General features: G+C 40.9%; 1 protein-coding gene across 1 annotated transcript in view; it reads right to left on the reverse strand.

The window, feature by feature from the left end:
• DMD (dystrophin) overlaps positions 1 to 24,384 on the reverse strand; it is a 2,981,380-nt gene that overhangs the window by 1,596,190 nt on the left and 1,360,806 nt on the right. The window contains exon 43 of the mRNA XM_040336499.1: positions 5,480 to 5,652. Coding sequence (XP_040192433.1) covers positions 5,480 to 5,652 — 173 coding nt within the window. The remainder of the gene's footprint in view (positions 1 to 5,479; positions 5,653 to 24,384) is intronic.

The following is a 24,384-nucleotide window of genomic DNA, read 5'->3' on the forward strand; positions in this document are numbered from 1 at the left end:
TGGACGTAGTTCTTTGTCTTCGCCTGGAACCTGGATTTCTTTACAGATCCATCAGCAGGATTCCTTATCTGACTATCTGATGAGCCTTGTTTGACCCTTGGGTCATTGTTGAAGGTGAGCGGCCAATTCATAAATTTAACAGTCAATGTTTGGATTGATTTTTTATCTGTTTTTTCTTCTATCAAGTTATCCCTATGAGATTTCTGCCTTTATATGAACTAACTACTACCATTGGGCTTTAGTTGGACTTTATTCACATGTATTTATTTATTTGTATGTATTGATACTCATCATATTCATTCTTTGAGTATATTACTTTATGGCACATATTGAATAAGCTCACTGTTACCATCTTTTTCCTTTATATTTATTACGCAATGTCTTTTGAGTACACTACTAAGTGGTTGCAGCTAATTCACGGTCACTATACATGTACTATATATATTTTTTTTTTCTGAGTTTATTTTCAGTTTTATCACTGGAGGCTGATGGTTTATATTTGCTTAAAAAAAACACATATTACCGCGCAAGTTTTTCCCTTATAACATGTAACTTTACCAAGTTCACAACAGTGACTTACAGGAGCCACATTGAAGATTAAAACTGTAGACATTTGGGCTTTCTACCAAAAAGGCTTATAAAGGGCAGAGAATCTCAGACAAATACTCCTAAACTGAGCAGAACCATGTGGCTCATGGCAAAATTTCAATATGTCCTATATGAAAGGGCACATAAATTCATATATGACTAAGAAAACATGAATCCTTGGATACCTTGGAGCAATATAATAAGGCATTTGTGACACATTTGGTGGCATGTATGCAGTTTGAAGCTTCATCCATGACATCCCGGCTGTGACAAACACGGTGTCAGACCATTGTTCTTTTTACCAACTTGGGACAAATGACTGGTCAACCTCACAGAGTGCTGTCACTGATATGCAACAATGGCAATCTCAGACAATTTTCATTGGGTTTGGTTAAAAACAACAATTAACTCTTTAAAATGCCACCAACTACTTTTATAGAGATGTGGTAACCTTTCACAAGGTTTGCAATAGCAACTATAAATTTAGAAAAAACATCTGTAACACACACTGTCACCACAGACAGGTATATCTAGAGATTTAAATCACAAATAATCACTGCACTAAGGCTCAATATGCAAAGATCAGTGGCTGACACAATATTGCAGGCAACAATATAAATAAAGATACATTAAAAGCCGTGCAGTGCTAATAAAAAAGGCAGACAGAGTCTGGCACAAGGTAGACAAAGAAAGGGGCCAAACTGTTTAAGTTGTTCAAGTAAGCCCATAAAGTCCTTATATTGATGATAAATGGTGCTCATAAAGATGTGACCCTCACCCTCAAACAACACTGACAGCTTCTTACCAGAAAGATTTGACCTTCAAAAAGCGCAGTTAAACATCTCCTGCAGAACATCTCCCAACTTCTTACATAGGCAATTAGTACAAAGGTTGTTCCTGCCCTGATAATCCGGAAAACCCCAATGGATAGTGGTCAAACAGAAGGGCAGAGGTGTCTCATAGTGTAGTAGGTTTTAAAAATGATAGTTTAACAGTTATAAAGTAATACACTCACATTTAAAAACATGTAAATCTGCATTGTAATAGAAAAAAGTTTTAAACTAACAAGATGGTCACTACGCCTAGTGTGCGATAATGTCACCCGCCATGATTCCTCCCTATGCCTTTGGTCATCAATGATGTAATCAGGGGCAATACTGCACTACAGTAGCATTCTTAAAGAGACAGGGATTCTTTGAGTTTGCATTAGGACATTCGAGACAATTTTAACACTAGTTCAAAATATGGTTTAATAATGAAAAGGTAAAAGATGGTGCAAATAAAATATACAGAAAAAAAAGGTATTACAGAGAAACAAAGAGACAACAATGAGAACAACAAGACAAAAGGGGTGTAAAATGAAAATCCTTGCAAATCTGGTTTGCAATGAAGTCCAGTGAATAAGCAAGACAATACAGTGGCTCTCACAAGTCCTGTTAGGTGTTCCTTGGTTTGATGTTAAATAAGAGTTGTCAAGTATGATTACAGTCCCCTTTTTCTGGACTTCAAGGGGTTGTTGACAGAAATGACTTACCAATCGGGAGGCTAAGGGGTGGCCATGGGATGTCTCATTGTTTATGATCATGCCACAGATTAAGTTTTCGGTAAGGTTTTAATATCTTTGTATACCTACATGTTACAGTCTGCTAACATGCATATTATTGCTCAGCATTGAATTACCTTCAGAATAAATATAAATATGACAGGTTTTGGATGTCCAGTTCACCTAGGAGAGGAATTGGGCCATTCCTGATCCCGGTACTCCTAGGGTAGCAGTGTTTGGGCTGAAAATATCACCAATTAACTGCGGAAAGTAAATATGTCTTTATTCTGGCTGTACTGTTATTATTTCAGAAGTTATGAAATACACTGGGATTATGAATTCTACCAAGAGAAGGAGTCAGAAATGTGTATTTCTACTGACTCCAGCTGAGGTATTTAAGATGGGGGTGAGCTGGCAAGATTTTCTGGATTGCTCAAGCTTACGAATTTGACAGTTTTGCAAGGGTTTAATTTTGTGTATTGTATGAACTGATGGAGGAAGGAGGGGGGAGATCAATGCATGTCTCTCTTATGACAAAATGGCATGGGTGACTTGGGGCCTGAACAAAATGGTTGCCACACACACACAGCTTTCTGTGTGCCCAGAATGCATGACCATTATTCCTGCAACATTTCCATTATTTGTTGTGAAACAATTACTGTATGGGGCTATTGCAATAAATATGTCCACATTGGTAAAACTTAATATTGAGATAAATAAGACCTAATCCATGTTAAAATAAATTGTTGAATGTTTCCCACATGTAATTATTGTGTTGCATTTTTGAGGCAATTCATTTTGAAAATGTTCAATTACTCTACCATCTATTCTCCCTGTAAAATTCCACCACTTCACAAGAGGGATGCTTTTAACAGTTGGGTCACAGTTGTGATATTTTCCTTTACACCTTATTGGCGCATATATGAAGCTGTCGCAAATTCCGCCATTTGTCAAACTACCGCAAGGTAGGCTTCTAAAGAGTATTGATCTGCAATCTTTATGAATTTCAGGGAGTGGGTAAGAGGAACATGCTTAAGGTGAGTGTAACCTTATTAGTGCACTTTTGCAACAACAAAGTTGAGTACTGTCATTTATACTTTTCAAAAATGTTTCAAAACCTTCAAAGTACATATGATAATTCTGTTTGACACAACAATTAACGGGCTGAATGTGGACTTCAGTTTTATAAACCACTATCAAACTTTTTTACTATTTTTACTTTTTGTGACCTTCATGACTCTCTCTCCCCTATTTTCATTCCACACACCCCTCCTTTCTTTAAGTCTTATCTGAACGCCTCTCTGAAGCTTTTCCTGAAAATGTAACTGTTAGTACAAATAAAAAAGTATTACAGACACTACTCACAGATCCGTGAGTTTCTTTGCGGATCTCAAACTTACTGAATGACATATCAGTATGAATGTCACAGCACTTCCTCAAACTCAATCTTTCTAAAACTGAGCTTGTTATATTTCCTCCTTCACAGTCACCCCCAGTGACTTCACCATTAATATAAACAACACAACCATTGGTCCCTCCACACATGCCAAGGTCCTGGGTGTAATCTTTGACACTAAACTCTCCTTCGGCCCCCATATTCCTTCCTGCCACCTTAACCTCCGCAACATCTCCAGAATTCGACCCTTACTGACTAATGACACCACAAAGCAACTTATTCACTCCTTGATTATTTCATGCCTTGACTACTGAAACCCTCTCCTAATTGCCTACACTTAAGCAGGCTATCCCCCGTTCAGTCTATTATGAATTCTGCTGCTAGATTAATACACCTCACTAACTGATCCATGACTGCTGCTCCTCTCTGCCGATCCCTTCACTGGCTTCCCCTACCCCACTGTGTAAAATTCAAAATGCTAACCATAACATACAAGGCCATTCACAACATCTCCTCCATCTATATCACCAACCTCATCTGCAGATATCGCCCAAATCATCCCCTCTGCTCCTCCCAGGACCTTCTGCTCTGTAGCTCCTTTGTTACCTCCTCCCATGCTCGCATTCAGGACTTCCCCAGAGCCTCATCCATCCTCTGGAACTCCCTGCCCCAGTATGTCCGATCAGCCCCTACCCTGTCCACCTTTGGGAGATCCCTGAAAACTCATTTATTCAGGGAAGCCTATCCCATACCCACCCCTAACAACTGTGCCAGAGCCACCCCCGACAAATAATTATCTGCAGCTATTACCTTTTGTACCACCACCCCCTCCCTTTAGAATGTAAGCTCTACGAGCAGGGCCCTTCTGTACCTTTTGTATTCAACTGTACTGTAATTGTGTTTTCCCCCCTATACATTGTAAAGCACTGTGTAAACTGTTGGCTCTATATAAATCATGTATAATAATAATGATAATAATAATGGGGTAGATTCAGATAGAACTTAAGCCGGCGTATCCATAGATACGCCGCGTAAATTCAAATCTGCGCCGGCGTATCTACTTTCTGTATTCAGAAAGCTAGATACGCCAACATTAGCCTAAGATACGACTGGCATAAGTCTCTTACGCCGTTGTATCTTAGGGTGCATTCTCACGCTGGCCGCTAGGTGCCGCTCCCGTAGTTTTCAGCGTAGAGTATGCAAATTACCTACTTATGCCGATTCACAAACGTACGTGCACCCGGCGGTAGTTTTTTACAGTGTTTGCGTAAGTCGTTTTCGTCCTAACGTTGCTCCTGCTATTAGGAGGCGCAGCCAATGTTAAGTATGGACGTTGTTCCCGCGTCGAAATTTGAAAATTTTACATTGTTTGCTTAACTCGTCCGTGAATGGGGCTGGACGCCATTTACGTTCACGTCAAAACCAATGACGTCCTTGCGACGTCATTTAGCGCAATGCACGTCGGAAAATTTTAGGGACGGCGCATGCGCAGTACGTTTGGCGTGGGAATGCTCCTAATTTAAATGATCCACGCCCCCTACCCAGATCATTTGAATTAGGCGGGCTTGCGCCGTGGGATTTACGCTACGCCGCCGCAACTTTACAGGCAAGTACTTTGTGAATCAAGCACTTGCCCGTAAAACTTGCGGCGGCGTAACGTAAATGTCATACGTTATGCCGCCACAGATTTGCCCGATTCTACGTGAATCTGGGCCAATAATAATAATACTCACTGGTGTTGTCATAGAAACAATTAACCTCTTTCTTGTGCATTTCTATTAGCAGTGTTTAACCCAAAAACTTATGAAGCCAATGTATCCCTTAGTGCCTCAAAATGCATTGCTTTAAACCAAAGTAGAAGCTTTACTATGTTGACTGGTAAAGGAAGCATATAAGCAAGAAAAAAGAATACAGTTATCAAAAATAAGTATAGTGCATAAATAGAGACTTACTCTTGCCGTTTTTTGTATAGCTTGTTGACATTGTCCCAGTTGAATGAAAGCTCAGCCAGTTTTTCATTAACCCTCTCACTCTCCTTCGGGGTAGCAGACTGGAGAACTGGGTTCTTTTTGCTCTCAATGATCGCATATTGACCCGCCAGTCTTTCAAGGATTTCTTTGGAGTTCTGAGGTAAGAGAAAGGAAATATTTAATTCTTGAGGTAAAAACACATATTACAATTTTTATAAATAATAGTTTTAAAATTGTGTGTGCCTTTAGAGCAGAAAACTTGCCTTATATTGGGGTCCCCAAGTGAAGCCCCTGATATAAAAAAATAGCTGCACATAATGTTCAATGTATGTAACGCTACAGATAGTGTTCAGAGACTGAACATATAATAGTAGGTGCTCAGGGACTGCTACAGGATATGGTCTGAGAATAAGGGCATATTACAAGAGATTTCTAGGGATCACTTCTATTACAATCTCTTTACAAGCCAGCACTGCCTACAGTCCCCTTAAAAATACTGGCACCTCATTTGATGTTCCTCTTAGCGTAATGCTTCAAAAATTAACAAAGGAAAAATTGTACAAAAGAGATACAATGAAATATGACTAAATACTCTGATTTGTTACAAAACAAATAATTCAGTGTGTCCTTCAGCCCTGATTATCACAATATTGGCATTAGATGTTGCAATGTTCCTAATTGGGCAGAGTTGTTGTCAGCATGGAAGCTGGTAGCTCAGCCTCTTCAATGTCACTCATGAGCTTTCACACAGTATAAGGGCTAGGCCATCTACATACTTGTCTTTCTATAATTGATACACTATGAAGAGGTATATGAACTAGAAACTAGGTGTGCCCTCTTTTTGACTTATTATGCAATATGCATGCCCCAGCAGGGGCTCATATTATACTATCTATACAGCATGGAATTAAAGCTGAACTTTAGAAAAACATGAATGGAAATACGTAAATGTTTAATACATGAATGTTTACTGTTATACAGCACCTGCCAAAGGAAACTTGTAATTTTATACAGCCAATGGTGTGAAGTGCACATGGGTTTCACACAGTGTAGTCATTCAGGTGACAAATATACTGTAGTTTCTGATTAACCAAAAAAATCTTACGTTTCAGTAATCCAGCTATATTTATCACCTCTATATTTCCAGCCACCTAACTAGACAGCAGTAAAGCTGTCCAAGAAGCAGTAATACTAAACTAGGAGGCAGCAGAATGTTTTCACTGACAAACAGAGGTATGTGTGTCACAAAATTGCACATGCTTTGAAAGGAAATGCGGTTTATGCATTTCATGATTGATTGGAGTTTTACTCAAAGTACTGCAGAAAACTTAACATCAGCAAACTCCAGAGTTTCACTTGATTTCTTAATAGAAAATGTAAAATATATTTTTATTTTTATGTATTAGTTAAATAGGAAATATTGAATGTGAGTTTTTTTTAAATTTACCAATATAGCCAGTATTGGTAAATCTAAAAAAACTCACATGCAATATTTCATATTTAACTAATACATAAGATAGGCACAAAAACATTGGGCCAGATTCACAGAAAAAGTACGCCGGAGTATCTGCTGATACTCTGGCGTACTTTCAAATTTGCTGCGTCGTATCTTTATTTGTAATTCACAAACAAAGATACGACGGCTTTTGGCTAAGATCTTAGGATGCAATACTTCGGCGACCGCTGGGTGGAGTTTGCGTCGTTTTCCACGTCGGGTATGCAAATGAGCTGTTTACGGCGATCCACGAAGGTATGCGCGTTCGTCGCATTCTCTTACGTCGTCGCTAGTCGGCTTTTCGCGTCGCAAAGTTACGGCTGCTATTTAGGTGGTGTAACAATAGACAGCCCATGTTAAAGTATGGTCGTCGTTCCCGCATAGAATTTCAATTTTTTTTTCTGTAAGACGTCTGGGAATACAAAAGGACGTAACGCACGTTGCCGTTCAAAAAACACGTCCGGGGGCGCCATAATTTCGTGCAAAGCAAAGAAATTTCCTAACGGAGCATGCGCAGAATGTTCGGCGCGGGAACGCGCCTAATTTAAATGGTACACGCCCCATTTGAATTAGGCCGGCTTGCGCCGGATGGCTTTACGCTATGCCGCTGCAAGTTTAAACGCAAGTGCTTTGTGAATCAAGCACTTACGACGAAAACTTGCGGCGGAGTACCGTAAAGGGGATACGTTACGCCGCCATAATTGTTCGTGAATCTGGCCCATTGTTCATTCTCTACAAGTACACTGCTCCTATCTTTAGGTCCACCCATACTTAGCAGCAGTTCTAGGAGAGGTTGCTCTACAACATAACGGAAAGAAGGGTCAGAAAAGTGTAATTGTTTAGTGGTCACCATGAATAAAATGTGCATCTGACAGATATAACCATTGAAGGCAAACTTCTAAAGGGAAATTATTTACAATTTACACTGTGTTTATTCTGAAAAACATGCTTATATTGCATTATATTTGTGTCTTCAGCTGCAGGTTCAGATTTATTATGAACTACAAACATTATAGATGTTGTTCTGATTAACCACTTGACTTCTAGAAGATTTATCCCCCTTCATGACCATGCCATTTTTTGCAGTCTGCGTTACTTTAACTGACCATTTGCTTGATCATGCAACCCTGCACCCAAATAAAATGTATGTATTTTTTTCACACAAATATAGTTTTCATTTGGGGGTATTTGATCACCACTGCATTTTTTTCTGCTATATACCGTATTTATCGGCATATAACACGCACAGGCGTATAAAGTGAGTGTTATACGCCAATAAATACAGTACATAAAAAGACTGTCAATTTTGAAAAAAAAAATGAATATTTTTTACTTACTGCTATAAAACACATCCAATAATAATAAATAATAATAATAAAAAAATATCTTCATACATTTAGGCCAATATGTATTCTGCTACATATTTTTGGTAAATAAATTACGTGAACAATAGAGCATCTATAAACTATGGGATATATTTATAGCTTGTTTTTATTACTAGTAATGGCAGCAATCAGCAACTTATAGTGGGACTGTGATATTGCGGCGGTCAATCGGTCACTTTTGACTGATTGACTAAAATATGCACTGTCACTGTACTAATGGCACTGGCTTGTTAAACATCTATGGCGATCAAACTGTGTGCCTAGCCAGTGTTTTTGTGTACACAGTGTGCTGCTTTTACAAGGGGAAGTAATGGATTATAGTCCCTGCTTTGCAGCGACACAGAATACAGTTCTCCCCCCCCCTGTCAGAACTGGGATACAGTATGCCTTCATTACATAGGCATATATTGTGTGCCTGCCCCCTGCTGAAAAAAATCTGAATCACATATATATACAGTACATTATCCTGCACACAGTTGTCACCCTGTAGCAGTAAAGGTGCTATAGGGCAGTCAGCAAGTGGTTTAAAAAATTATTGTTAAATCAATATCAATACTCATTGTAATACCCTATGCTATCTGATATGATTATTAATACTTGGATTGGCACTTGCATATATACCTTGGTTTGGCATTAAAAGCCCTGTTTAGGTAAACTAGTTTCTTGGAGCATCATGGCAGTACATAATGACTTAATGCTCTGTCCTTTAACCCCATAGGCCAAGTTATCTATAGTTATTTATGAATTTGCCCCCGCCATGCCTGTTGGTCATCCTTTTTTCTGTCCTTTGACCCAAAAGAAGCAATCCAGCAGGCATTTCCTATTCTCTGTATGTAAGGACCTTCATTAAATAATGCTTAAATAGCTTACTGAAAGCTGTGCAAATGCTTTGTAAAAGCTTGAGGTTCACACTGCTTTTATACAAGTGAAAGCCTTGAAGATGCACCAGGAAAGACAATTATGAAAAGATGAGTATGCAGATTTATACAGTTTTGTTCTTTTCAGTTTTACCTAAAATGTGTAAAACATTTCACAGATAATTTAACACACACTGATATTGCGAGAAACAAAATACATTTCACTGCAATTTCAATACCTAATAGAAAAAAAATACGAGGTCAGTTTTTTTTTTAGGTGTAGATAAAAATCACCATTAAGGTTGCCAAAGCTTATGCTGGCTGCTATTGATTTTCGCTCATATTTTTCAACCAAAATATCATAAATCACACTACCTCATGTACTATGGCTTGTAATAATGATAACACCCTAATAAAAGATTCCCACTATAGAAAAGCACTTGTATCTCTGTTTTTATAACCCATTAAGGAAGAGCCCACAGAAAAACTTAATGATGACTTGCAAAGATATCACTTAATACAATTTACAGTCACTCTCTGTAGTTAATTTTAGTGTTTCTATGTTTATTATTACCTAGGGAGCATTACATAAACAGCATGATTATTTATGCCGACACATTTTTCTGTCCTTCAGGCCAATAAAAACTGTTAAGGATAATAATTTTCTTAGTTCCTCTTGTCTATGGCCATGAGGGCAGCAGAATGCAATGACACAAACAGATTGTAAGCTTGCAGCATGGAAGACAGTTGGTTCAATGCATTTTCCTTTGCATGAGTGCCCTGGGGCAGTCACTTACTGCCATTTACTTTTATGCCTCAGAGAATGAACAATAGAGATGAAAATATTTATTATAGGATCTGAACATCTGACAATGGAAATTAATGAATAGGCCTTGAAAGCAATAAATCAAAACTGCCACTTTTTCCTAGTAATTGCTGGAAAGCAAAGGTTATTGTGTGCACAAAATAAAATAAAAGCTACTGTTGACATAAAATGAGGACAGATCACATCCTCATTACTCTTTAGTTTAGCTAAGAAAAATTCACTGTGTAGGTAAAATTCTAATTGTGCTGTACTAGTACGAAATGACATATCACATAATGATACACCTTAGACGCTGTGTCCAACTTTAATTGGCCCACTGGATTTTGCAACAAATTGCAATAAATTACCATTGTGGAGTTAGTGGAAAAGAAAATCCAGTCTCTATATCATGTGGCATACGTAGGAATGATTTTTATTACAAGCTTTTGTGGTATACTGAATGTGACTCACACACCAGTGTACACAGGGGTTTGTTTTGAGATAAAAAAAGAAGGAAACAAGTCTTAACAATAAATTCTAGAAATCTCTTCTTTTTTTATTGTTTAGAATGAGCTTAGGATGCAGGCTGTAGACACATGGTTTGTATATTCCCTGGTGTCCTCAACTTTTGACCAAAAAAAAAAGCACACCCTTTTATTTAGGTGCTACCTCGGTCTGGCAAATTACTCCATCTGAATTTCCTATAGACACATTTATTTGCTAAGACATATTTATTAGGCACATGGGTGCGTTTTACAAATCTCCCTATGGGAAGCTGTACAGAGAGCTTTCAGTTTGCAGTCAAATTTACATTCTATTAAATGACTGTTGCACAGAGAATGGCCACATTCATTGCAGCTTCTGGGTGAAGACATTTTGGGTGTTTCTCAGGACCTTTACAGAAATTTTACAGCATTACAATGGAATACCTGATGACATTACCATACAGCTCCCATATCCCCAGCACAGACGACATGTGAGACGAACATGTCAGGGTTTAGATTAAGGCAGGTTCACAAGACACAATTTCTAAACAAGTTAAATGCAGCAGAAAGCATCAATTGTAATAATGGTTTATGAGCAATAGAAAATGCAAAATTCCTTTAAATAATATGACTGGGGGATCTCCCCAATGTACCTGTGGAGTGGCACATCTGTATGATATAAATAAACTACTACAGCAAAACTGACAATTACAAAGCAGAAAACCCCATTTAAATTGCTGACATATATAATGCCGCGTACGTTGTTTTTTATCATGAAAAAAACAACGTTTTTTAAACTTCATTTAAAAAAAACGACGTTGCCCACACACCATCGTTTTCTGAAAATGCTCTTGCAAAGCGCGGTTACGTACAACACGTACGACGGCACTCTGTTCCATTCAAGCTCACGTCATAACTTGCTTCTGAGCATGCGCGGGTTTAAAATTGTCGTTTTAGCCCACACACAATCATTTTTTATGACACAAAAAACTACATTTTGAAAAACGACATAAAAAATTTAAGCATGTTCGAATTTTTTTGGTCGTTTTTTAGAAGACAAAAAACGATGTGAAGCCCACACACGATCATTTTAAATGACGTTTTTAAAAACATTGTTTTATTTCATCACAAAAAACGACCGTGTGTATGCGGCATTAGCGTCACATCATATTAGCTGACACAAACAGCCAGGGATTACCTTCATCTATACCAGCCAAATACCTTAGGTTTTCTAGAGAAAAACAAGAAAAAAATGTCCCGCTCCAATCAAAAAATCCCTACCAGACCCTTATTTGAGCATGCAGTCTGACAGGCCAGCAATTGGGAGAAAGACTGTGCACTCCCCTCATTAACACGGGTAGTACCTTGCCAGGGGGATCCTTTCCCCCGGCAAAGCACATTGTCCTTGTGTTGATAAGGACCGCTTGCCTACTACCTTGGCTTGGTGATTGTAGGGTCTATGGGCGGGGGGACTTATTGGAAGCACCACTAGAGGAACAACATGTTTAAAAAAAGGGGGGATAAGGTTGGGACTTTACATGAGGCATGTGAACTACCACAGGCCTCCATCCCTGTAAATGAATAGAAGGGGGGGGGGGGTTGGGACTTTAAATGATATGTGTTTTTAGCAGTATGCGATTAAATATATATATATACATGGAATAACTTTGGTAACTTTGAGCCTGGCTATTATGGAAACATTTTTTATATTCCTTATACATATTTAATTGCATACTGATAAATCACATCTCATTTAAAGTCCCAAAACCCCCCCCCCCTTCTATCCATTTACAGGGATGGAGGCCTGTGGTAGTTCTATCACATGCCTCATGTAAAGTCCCAACCTTATTCCCCCTTTTTTTACACTATCCAGGGATGGAGATGCGTTTCAGGAGTGGAATAAAGTGCCTCCACAGATCCACCACTGACAGTTAATTATGCATTGTCATGTTTTGACTAGCTGACCCAGGTTGATGTGGTCCGCATTTAGTTTGGTGGTGTTTTGGTTTGGTAGGCATGTTTGGTTCCACTCTTGCATTTCTTTTGTTTTTCCAGTTCCCTTTTTTGCTAGACCGACTATAGGTAGGGGGGGCATGGTCAGGTGATCACCTGCCCCTTATCTATTGATTACCACTCCTGTGCTCCTATTGAGGAGACTTTAAAATTCAAAGTTAGGACTGCAGTACATGGAGTGCCTTGACGATGTACTGAACGCCTCTCATTTCTTGAGGCTCTAAAATGGCAGGGCAGTACACATAACCCCAAATGACCCATTTTTGGAAAGAAGACAGTCCAATGTATTTAGTAAGAAGCATTGTGAGTTTTTTAAAGTTGACATTTTTGGTTACAAGAAATAAAAAAAAATGTCAGTAAGTTGTAATTTTAGAAAGTTATTTCATACTCACAAGATATGAATATTTACAATTATATATCAGACATCTAATTTCCTGACTAGGGATAAGCTGGACAACCCCCCCCCTGTCCAGTTCTCACTATAACATGCAAACAGGCACAACGTTTGAGCTGACATGCAAACCATATTAAAGTCTATGGGACAATGTGCAATGTGTAGAACAGCAAACAGCAAAATTATATTTCTAAAGAAAAAAATATATTTAAACTTGCTTGCAGCTGTAATCTATTGCTGGCTCCCAAGAATACAGATGAAATATCAAGGAAAATATTGGCGTGGTTCCCCTCCCCAGTCCATACCAGGCCCTTAGAGTCTGGTATGGATTTTAAGGAGAACCCCACACCCAATTTTTTTTAAAATAAACAGCTTGGGAACCCCCCAAAATCCATACCAGGGCCTTGGATCGGGAGGTGCTCCTCCCGGCCTCTTGTCCCATACCGATAGTCTCTAGCTTCAAGTATTTGGGAGTGCAGATCTCACCCAAAGTCTCGAAATACTGCTCTCTGAATGTGCACCCCCTACTGTCCCGATTTCGGGATAAGATCAATACCTGGAATAATCTTAAAATGTCTCTGGTGGGCAAGGCTAACTTAATTAAAATGATCCTAATGCCCCAGCTATTGTACTTTTTGCACAGTTCACCTGTTGTCATACACCTAAAAATCTTCAGGGTTGTGAACACCCATTTCCGAAAATTATTGTGGAATGTTAAGGCCCCAAGGTTTAAACTGGAGCAGCTACAACATTCTAAGGATGACGGAGGGTTGGCGGTCCCCAACCCTTGGCTGTACTATATTGCTGCCCAGCTGCAACATTTGGTGGGCTCTATGGCTCGGGAATTGGGAGGCTCGTCGGCACAGCTGTTCACGTCAGGTGCTGAGTCCACCCCCCTGGGCCTGGAGGCACAAATGTTTCTGAGATCCAACAAACAGACCCCAGCTAACCCAAAAAATATGGAACAAGGTCAGACAGCTTCAGGGAGTGAAGGGATTTACGGACTTTAGCCCAATCTGGGGCAACTGTTTGTATGTAGAGTTGGCTAGGTTGCAACAGGGGCCCAGATGGAGGGCCCATGGTGTGACTATGCTGTCTCATATTTTCGCAGATGGTAGATTGCTGTCCCTCCCTGAACTAAGGGCCTCCTTTGGCCTTCCGGCCAATATGTGGTTCCCATACTTACAACTCAAACACGCCAGGGGGATGCGGGGGAATGGACTCTATCGCCCACTCCTGTATTCCATGTGCTGCAAGCTGCCACCAAAACTAAAGGGGTTATATTCCAATGCTATCAAATGCAGTCATCCGGTCACCTACGGGCTTATTCATGTAAGTCAATGTCCTTGTGGGAGAGGGACCTTGGCCAGTTGACAGGTGACCAATGGGAGGAAGCCCTTTAGTCTATAGTAATTTGTTCTTTGAATGTGGCACAAAAAGTTTCCCAACTATATATACTTTTCAGAGTACATTATACCCCTGTGAAACTTCATAGGATGGGTAGAGCAGCGGATCCGTTGTGTTGCAGGTGTCAAAGGCAGGACGGTGATCTTATACACCTTTTGTGGCGCTGCCCGAAGCTACACAGATATTGGAGGTGGTGGGGACACTTAATGTTGTGTTTTAGACTAAATTACCCACTGACCCTATGTGTTGTCTATTGGGGGTCCTGGAGGAGGTTGTGCCGGAGGAATTGATCAGAGTGGCGGTGTCTAGGGCGCTGTTTCAGGCCAGGAAGTTGCTTTTATTGGGGTGGAAATCCGCCTTGCCACCCACTCACTCCTCCTGCATAACCTATATGGGGAATACCCTTATTATGGAAAAATACATCTACCAGCACATGGGAAGCCCAGGCAGGTTAGAACGAATATGGTCTAAATGGCTGGATACACCTGGTCTGGGCCCCAGAGAGCTTGTAATGTCAAGAATTTGCAATGTCTATAAGAGGTTATGCAGGGTTATATATGAGTTGTATATTAATTTAAAACAATGTGTCTGAAAAACGTGGGAGGATGGGGTGGTGCTTGTTGGGGATATGCGTTGATTCTGAGGTAAATGTCTTCATAGTGCTACTGTACAGTTGAATAGTTCATTTTCTGTGCTTCTACGTTGGAAATTGTTGTTTGTTACGTGTTCAATAAACACCTTTTTGATTTAAAAATGTATCTATCTATATATATATATATATATATATATATATATATATATATATATTGTAAGATTGGGGGATCATACTCCAACGGTAGATGTGTTTTTCAGTGAGACGCCAATCCGGAGCTGAGTTTTAAGGGCCTAGTAGCCCACTTTTATTTAAAAGAAAAGTTCAAAGTTCACAAGAAACAAAAGCAGCCCTCGCAGGGGGGTTTCATCATTTCTGTATCTTGCAAAGAAAATCAACAGTCGCACACAGCGACTTATCTGCACACAGCATTTGATTCGCACACAGCGACTTTTCCTCTTGACACACACGGCTTCTAATTCGCACACAGCGTCTAGCTTACATCTTTCTGCTCCAACAGTCATCACCTCTGCTTCCTGCAGAGATGCATCCACTCTGTCTTCTCTCACAGAGCTTTTGGGAGTCACCTGACTCCTTAGCACAGACCTCCTGTCTGTGGGGTGTGGACCTGAATGCTGTTTAGATCAGCCTTCAAAAGCCCAAACCACAGCTGGCCAATTAACTTGTGTTTGTCTCCCCCAAAATATGGCAAAAACCCGCCATCATTCAGGTAAGACAGACCCAAACCACCACATACCCTCCCCCTCTGTTTCGAACCGGAGGGAGGAACACACAGACCCATCATCACAAATGGGTCACCTCTGGGCCAACCATTGGCTACACAGGCCCATTTTTTCCGGGTCTGTTTCCACCAACACTTCGCCATAGCGCCTTTGTGCCAACTATGAGCAGCAGGAGTCCTAATCTGCCCAACCCTTCCTCTAAAGGGGCACTCTACCCAGCTCTTCTTCCGGGTGTGCTTCCACCAGCACTTCTTCCTAAACCATGGGCTTTTACAAATCCCTCTATCCCTTCTATCTTCTGGCCTCAGAATCCCTCTTTTCCCTCCCATGGACCTACACTCCTGGGACTGTTGGGGACCTACTTCTATGGGATCTGTCAGGAACTGACCACTCTCACTACCTGACTCAACATTGTCAATGGGACATCTGGTCCCCGTGTTTGTTAGGACAGAGTCTATGGAGGGACCACCTACAGGCAAGCAGTTACTCCCTATGGGACAGTCCCGCAGTTTCACATCGCCCCCTGTTGTCCAACACTCCAATAACAATTGTCCTACCAACGCACATTTTTCCACACCAATCTCTTTAACCACTTCTGTGTCCATTGGTACCTCAACCAATAGCTCAGAATTGTCTGACAGTGCTCTACAGTGCTTCTCATACACTTTGTTACAGATATCATTACTGTTATTTCCTATCAAAGTGTCTCCGGGTACCTCAAACTGTACCTCTCTGTGAGTGATGGACTGAATTCCCACTACTGCCACGTCCATTCCGAGCCCTTCCTTTACATGAGGTCTAGAGGGTGAGACAGTACGCGCGCCATGTACCAACCACTGCTCAGCCGTACCTCAGACTGCACCAGTAGGAATACACTCCATCACATCAGCAGACGGAGAGACTTCCACTATGTCTATTACTTCTGATATCTCTAACAATTCCCCTGAGCGCCTTCCGCACCCAACCGCAGCTGGAAGCACTCTCGATGAGAACTGTGAGACAACTTTACACAAAATTAACCAACAGTAGAGCAACCAATTTTCATTAATATTGCTTAACAATGTCTGTACCACCTGTGTCCACCGATTGGTACTACGCAGTACCATGTCACCCCTCTGCTGTGGATACACGCAGGTGTACATTGGAAATATTGTCACCAATTCCAACAACATCTCAGTTATTTTTAAACATGTCACATCTAAACACAGAACTCTAGGAATTTTTCCTTTACTAACGATGTGGAGGGGCTCATTTGCTAAAGCGTGAGAGGCTGAGTCATTTAAAGAGACCTCTACCTCAGAGGCAACTGACAAAACTTGCGGCTTCCCTTGAGCACTGCAAATCGCATGTGCGACACTCATCCTCTCACTTTCAGCAACACTGAGCGATTCCAAATCGCAATCCATTACCATATCATTCTGAAGAGCAACATTCCTCATCTCTTTTCCTGAGGACAAAACTTCTGCCATGTATGCGCCCTTTTCAGATCCTTCCAACTGGAGAGGGTTAACTTCTGCAAAAGCCAATGCACCCGTGTCTACCGGCCCTGCAGTCTCTCCATTTTGCATAGCAGAATTTGTGTCCACCGCAAACACATTTTTAAACACAGCAGGCTGCAATAACATAACTTGACCACTGTGTAGCGCTTCATTAAACTCGTAAGGACTTTTTCTGTCAGCAGCGACAGACTGTAGTAACACATCACTACAAGCAAATTCAGACATTTCAGTTTTACCATTTTTCTCATCACGAAGGTCAAGTACCCTCTTATCCATCAGAGCGGCACGACCGTCGACCCATGCAACCTCTGGCTCCAACACACAGAGCTCCCTGGAGGTTTCTAAGGACACCTCTGCAACCTTACCTACTGTTGCTAAGGGAAATCGCATAACCTGTTTAGCGATCACCCCTACCTCATTACTAGTGAACACATTACCATAAGTGCATGTATCATCAACAACATCATCATCATTTATAAACATAGCAGTTCTATAACCTTTATCAGATTGACTTTTATCAGAATGCACGGGACCCTGCATGCGACTCAGCACATTAGCCTTCCTCTCTAACGGAACTATTTTGCCCACTAGGGCGGCTTCACAGTTGTCCTGGGAAACACCTTGCCTTACCAATACAGGCTCCTTGGCGGTTTCCCTTGGCAACTCCGCAGCAGCTGTCTCTATCGCTAGGGAACATGACACACCAACTGTTTTGGTCACCCCTAACACATCTCTCTCAACATTCTGCTGGACTACCTTAGGTGCACCCATAGTCCATATGTCCATTTCAGACCTTGACCTTGCTGCAAGCAGGGCTTTACCCTGTGTCTCCCCACTGATCTGGGTAACACACTGCAGCAAGTCCATTTTTACAACTTCTGCCGATGTCCTCACCGGACACACTTCACTTGAAACAGAAACTGCAACAGTCTTACCATACTCTGAAGTCGGCAAATCGATCTTCACTTGAGGGCATCGTCTCTCAGTTGCATATTCACTGGTGAACTCCTCCTGGTGGCCACAGGACGAAATTACAGCAGGCATCTCCCACTGTTTAACACCCCCTGCAGACACAACAGAAGACTTCTTGTTGCCAGGGGTGACTGAAAACACATCTGAAAGGGAACCTTGGTCCACCATCGAAGAGTTCCGCTGGCCCATGATACGATGAAACTCTCCTCTAAGAAGGATTTCCTCTTTAAACTTGCAATAGTCATCCTGGTCACTGTCCATCAAATGGTAAACCGACCGGTACTCCACCGGCAACAAGGTTTGCAGCAATTTTGGCCACCGGTCTCTAGGCCATTTCCCCCTTACGGCAACTTTTTCAAATTTTCCCAAGAAGTCTCCAACCTCCTCTGCTGGTAGCATGGGTTGCATGTAATCAGAGGCACAAATCATAGCACCTTGAACTGCATCTGACACCTTTTCTCCGGTTGCTAGCGGAAACGGTGCTCTCCTAGCTGCATGTTGCTGGCTCTCCGACCCACGTAGACTTCTCTCTCCATGAAGCAGCGTTGCTTTAAACTTGCCAGGACTCTCTGTAGGCAATATCTTTGTCTTGCGGTCCCCTGACCTGACATCATAGGCGTTGCTATGGGCAACTGCACCCATCTGCTCACTCTTTACATTCAGAGCAGGCTTCTCATACCTTTGCTTTGTTGAAGCCTGGGACAAAGGGCATTTGGAAACTTCATGCCCCCACTCACTGCACTGCAAATAGCGCACTTGTTTCTTAATACTTTGCACATTAATAGCTGGCCGGCCTGCACCAGCGTTGCTAAGGGTAACAGCATGAACTTCCCCTTTATTTTGGTTCAGTGCGGCCAAGTGTCGCTTGCACCAATCCACTGCAGACTCAAACTTTGGTGGATTCTCTGCACTTGCAATCACCTGTGCACTCATTTCAACTGTGTTACTAGGGACAACAGCATGAACTTTGACTTTGGCTTGGTTCAGCGCAGCCAAGTGCTTTTTGCATGATTCTGGGGCTTGTTCTGTCGGCAACAAACCCTCCAGCCACAAAGTCCTGTCTCTCATTTCAGCAAATATTGCTTTCTGTTTGCGATTTGACCTTCCCATCGCTGCAAACAGGGCAATGATTTATAACACAGTTCCTTTTAAAACACAGGAAAAAATGTTGGTGTACTTTCTACAAGACTTGCCAACAGCACACTTTCACACGCAGACTTCACTCTCTGCGATTCCACTTGAATTATCCATTCACTGGGCCTTCCCAAATGGATATGTCTTCTCAGGCCATGTGCAACACAGTCCATTAATTGAACTCCTGTGCAATGCAGTTCTCCTGACTGCCACACACAGCTAACAGAAGTTCACAGCAGAAAAACTTTTAACTTCAAGTTCATATTGGCTGTTCATCATAGCATTGCTGCCAAAAACGCACGGTTGCTTTCTACTCACTGTTTGTTGGTATGCGTGGATCTGGAACTCTTCCAAACTGCCCGCATTCTCCACCAGATGTAAGATTGGGGGATCATACTCCAACGGTAGATGCGTTTTTCAGTGAGACGCCAATCCGGAGCTGAGTTTTAAGGGCCTGGTAGCCCACTTTTATTTAAAAGAAAAGTTCAAAGTTCACAAGAAACAAAAGCAGCCCTCGCAGGGGGGTTTCATCATTTCTGTATCTTGCAAAGAAAATCAACAGTCGCACACACGACTTATCTGCACACAGCATTTGATTCGCACACAGCGACTTTTCCTCTTGACACACACGGTTTCTAATTCGCACACAGCGTCTAGCTTACATCTTTCTGCTCCAACAGTCATCACCTCTGCCTCCTGCAGAGATGCATCCACTCTGTCTTCTCTCACAGAGCTTTTGGGAGTTACCTAACTCCTTAGCACATACCTCCTGTCTGTGGGGTGTGGCCCTGAATGCTGTTTAGATCAGCCTTCAAAAGCCCAAACCACAGCTGGCCAATTAACTTGTGTTTGTCTCTCCCAAAATATGGCAAAAACCCGCCATCATTCAGGTAAGACAGACCCAAACCACCACAATATATATACACATACAGATATATCTAGATGTGTATATATATATATATATACATATACAGTATATACACACATATATGTATGTATATATATATATATATATATATATATATATATATATATAGATAGATAGATATACTGTACATACTAGACTGCCTGCACTGTATATTTAGTCTACACTGAATGCAAAATGAACCTGCCTAATCTAGCTCAAGTTCTCTCAACCTCTCCAGGTTTTCACACTACATACTGTCACCGTGTAAGCAGCCTTATATCGTGTGGGGCGTGGACTTAGCCCCCTGAGCCATGATTTGCCACACAGTATATATATATATTAATACATTGCCTGCACTATATATCTATTATATCTATTCTACACTAACTGCACTGTGTGTATATATATATATATATATATATATATATATATATATATATATATATATATATATATATATATTTACATACACACACACACTAAACTGCCTGCATGCCACTAACTAACCTGCCTAATCTAGCTCAAGTTCTCGCAATCTCTCCGAGTAAGCAGCCTTATATAGTGTGGGGTGTGGACCTAGTGCCCCTGAGCCTTTGGCCAATTGATTCGAACATCAGGACCATCCCTATTCCTGACTACCTATCCCATTTTGGCCCTTGAGTGCTAGAGCTGTAGAAATTGCAACATTTTGGAAAGAAAACACCCAGAGCATCTTCTAATGCCGCGTACACACGATCGATTCGTCTGATGAAAACAGACCGTTTTCATCGGACGAACCGATCGTGTGTGTGCCCCATCGGTCTTTTTCCCATCGGTGAAAAAACTTAGAACCTGTTTTAAAATTATCTGATGGTTAAAAAACGATCATCTGTGGGCAAGTCAATCGGTTAAAAATCCATGCATGTTTAGAACCAAATCGATGCATGCTCGGAAGCATTGAACTTTATTTTTCTCAGCACGTCATAGTGTTTTACGTCACCGCGTTCTGACACGAACGGATTTTTAACTGATGGTGTGTAGGCAAGACTGATGAAAGTCAGCTTCATCGGATATCTGATGAAAAAATCCATCGGTCCGTTTTCTTCGGATGAACCGATCGTGTGTACGTGGCATAAGAGGCATAGTGAGTCTTTTGAAGACTTATTTCTTTTTTTGCCAAAAGTTTTTGGAAAATGTGGAATGTAAATAAAAATGTATTTATTTAATTTACTCATTTGTCACACAGCAAAGGCTTACTTAGCATTACTGTACACCCCAAAACAAATTTTTAAATTGCTCCCGAGTATGGCGATACCACATGTGAAACTTTTTCACAGCCTAGCCACATAGAGAGGCATGCAATTCGAGGAGCACCTTCAGGCTTTCTATGGGCATAAATTACGCATTTCATTTTCTGACTACCTATTACATTTGTGGAGGCCCTGGAATGCCAGGAAAGTTGAAACACTCCTAAACACCCCAATGTATTTTGTAAGAGGCATGATGAGTCTTTTTAGGACTTAAAAAAAATGGGGAAATGGGAAAGGAAATTCTTTTTTTTACAATTTGTTATAAGATATTTTTCATACAGAGCATTGGAATACTTGGAGTTTCACCCCAAAACACATTTGGCTACTCTTCATGAGTATGAGGATACCACATATGTAAGAATTTTTTCATTGTTTGGACTGGTTATGTACAGAACATTGTATTGTGTGTATCACAAAAATAAACCGACTGGATCAAAAACAGTGTATAAGTGGTCAGGGAATATAGCTTAGTGAAGTGTCCCCTATAGCAGTCGTGTAAGCCAAGCAAGCCTAAATTACTAGTACATTGTTGCCCACAGGAATGCCATGTTTACTGGCTGGGAAGTACAGGAAGAAAAGAAGAACAAAGAGTTCATGTGGTTCCAGGAGTACAGTTTTCAATAGGGTGTGACTGAGAATGGTGTCTCACTGGAGCATAGTAAGTGGGATATGAAGATGGCAAGCAGAGACATTCTCAGCAAACAAGCAAATAATTGGTCCAAGCAGCAGGCAAACACATGGTCAATAAACAGGCAAGGGTCAGTATAGGGACCAGGAAGAGGCAACACTGCACTGTGCGGAGGTGATCAGGAACACTGATGGTGGCTGCATTGGCTATGTTGACCCTGTACTGATGTGGTGGCAATTAGGGACATTGTTGATGGCTGCACTGGCTCTGAGGACACTGGCACTGAACTGGCTAGATAAAAGAAACATTATTTTTAACTGTCTGTGTCTGGCATTGTCACTGGAGTGGCAGTTATCAGAAACATGATCAGTCCTCACTCCATGTATAATAACCCCTAGGTACCCAGTACTCACCCTATAGTTTTTTAACAAGCCATTTCCAAGCACATGTGCATTAACCTCTAAGTACCAGTCCCCTGCACATTGTTTAACCTCTCAGCAGCCAGTCCCCATTGCATTCATAGTAACCCCATAGTGCCCAGTTATCAGCCTATGTACTTTAATGCCTCAGTATCCAAAGTATGTTTTTTAACCTTTCAGCATCAAGTCTGCAGCTTTTGTACATTAATTCCTCAGGCACCACAATTCAGGGTGTGTTTTAACCCCCTAGCAGTCAGTTGGTAGCTCATGTTTAAACCCTAACCGATCTCTAGAGTATGTGTTAACCTCCCAGCTGTCAGTCCTCAGAAGATGTGTAATATGTGTAATAGCCCCTGATTCCCAGTCCTTAGTGCATGTGCATTAAACCCTCAACTAACAGTATCCAGAATATATGGCATAATACAAAATCTATAAATATTTATTTATTCATAAAAAGCATATGTAGAAGAGATTATATACACAACTTCATAAGACAGTATAGTGTCAGCATATGATCCCAGTATATATAACAATAATATTTCTAAAAAATCTTGTAATTATGCAAATATACTCATAACATGAGAACATATAGCATCAAAGGGTATACATGGACTTTTTAGTTCTTAAGACTGGGTTCAGTATGCAAAGTGGTAGATCTTACTTTTACTTTCGACATGTTTTGCGTAAAAAACGCTTCATCAGGAGCATAGAAGTAGACCAATCGAATTTCAGAAGAAAAACGTTAATCCGACTGTCAGCAATAGAACAATGTATGTACAAAACTTTAACCTAACCAGCCTCCTGGGCATTGGATAGGTGTTCTTATGCATAGTGGTAGAAAGGTAGACTGTGACACAAACTGTCGGTAGACAGTGGCAGATAAGTGATGACCAGACCATCCAATGTTCTTCTAATTGCCCCTTAGCTTCGTAGAGCTCCAAATGCAGTGTTACAACAAATTAGGTGTCAGAAGGGAGGTAACCACCTCTACCCATAGAAGCATCCACCGAGAAAGAAAGACTCTCTTTCAGAGATGTGGCGTTGTCGTCTGTACTGCATGGCCATCGGGGAGGGGAAAAGAACGAGGAAGAGGTCCTGCATCAGCGTCGCACTCCTGTGTGTAGCTACATAAGAACTAAAAAGTCCATGTATACCCTTTGATGCTATATGTTTTTATGGTATGAGTATATTTGCATAATTACACGATTTTTAGAAATACTATTGTTATATATACTGGCATCATATGCTGACACTATACTGTCTTATACATTTGTGTATATAATTTCTTCTACATATGCTTTTTATGAATAAATATTTTTAGATTTTTTACATTAATTACTTGTACCGTCAAAAGTCTACTTTTTAAGTCCAGATTAATTCTTACTTTCACATTATCGGGACGTTGGTACACTAAAATAGTTGCATCCACAGCGACTAGTCGCCCTGTGTTTGATGCATATTCTGGCAAGGTCCATTTAAATATGGCATAATATGTCACATTTATTTAATGTACAAACCAAATAACAGTCTTATATCCACTAACCCTGATACAATAGTGATATCTTCTCCGCTGCTCTATTTCCTGAATTACCTATCAAAAAGCCCTACGTCATCTCCTATGTTTCCAGCATCAGGTCAACTGTCCCTGGACTCCATAACACAGTCTGTGCTAATAACTTGCTTGAGTTTTGGTGTTATGTTTTTCCACCATCATTCTCAATTACACTGATCACACTCCTCCTGTTTCAGTGTTATTTGCACCACTTTCACGGCCCATGGTCCTGATCACACTCTCCCAAACAGCTTTTCTGTCCCAAAATAACCTGTTTCAATTTCAGTGGGCCCTGAACACCAATTTTTACC

This window comes from Rana temporaria, chromosome 2 (assembly GCF_905171775.1).
Source record: "Rana temporaria chromosome 2, aRanTem1.1, whole genome shotgun sequence".
NCBI lineage: Eukaryota > Metazoa > Chordata > Amphibia > Anura > Ranidae > Rana > Rana temporaria.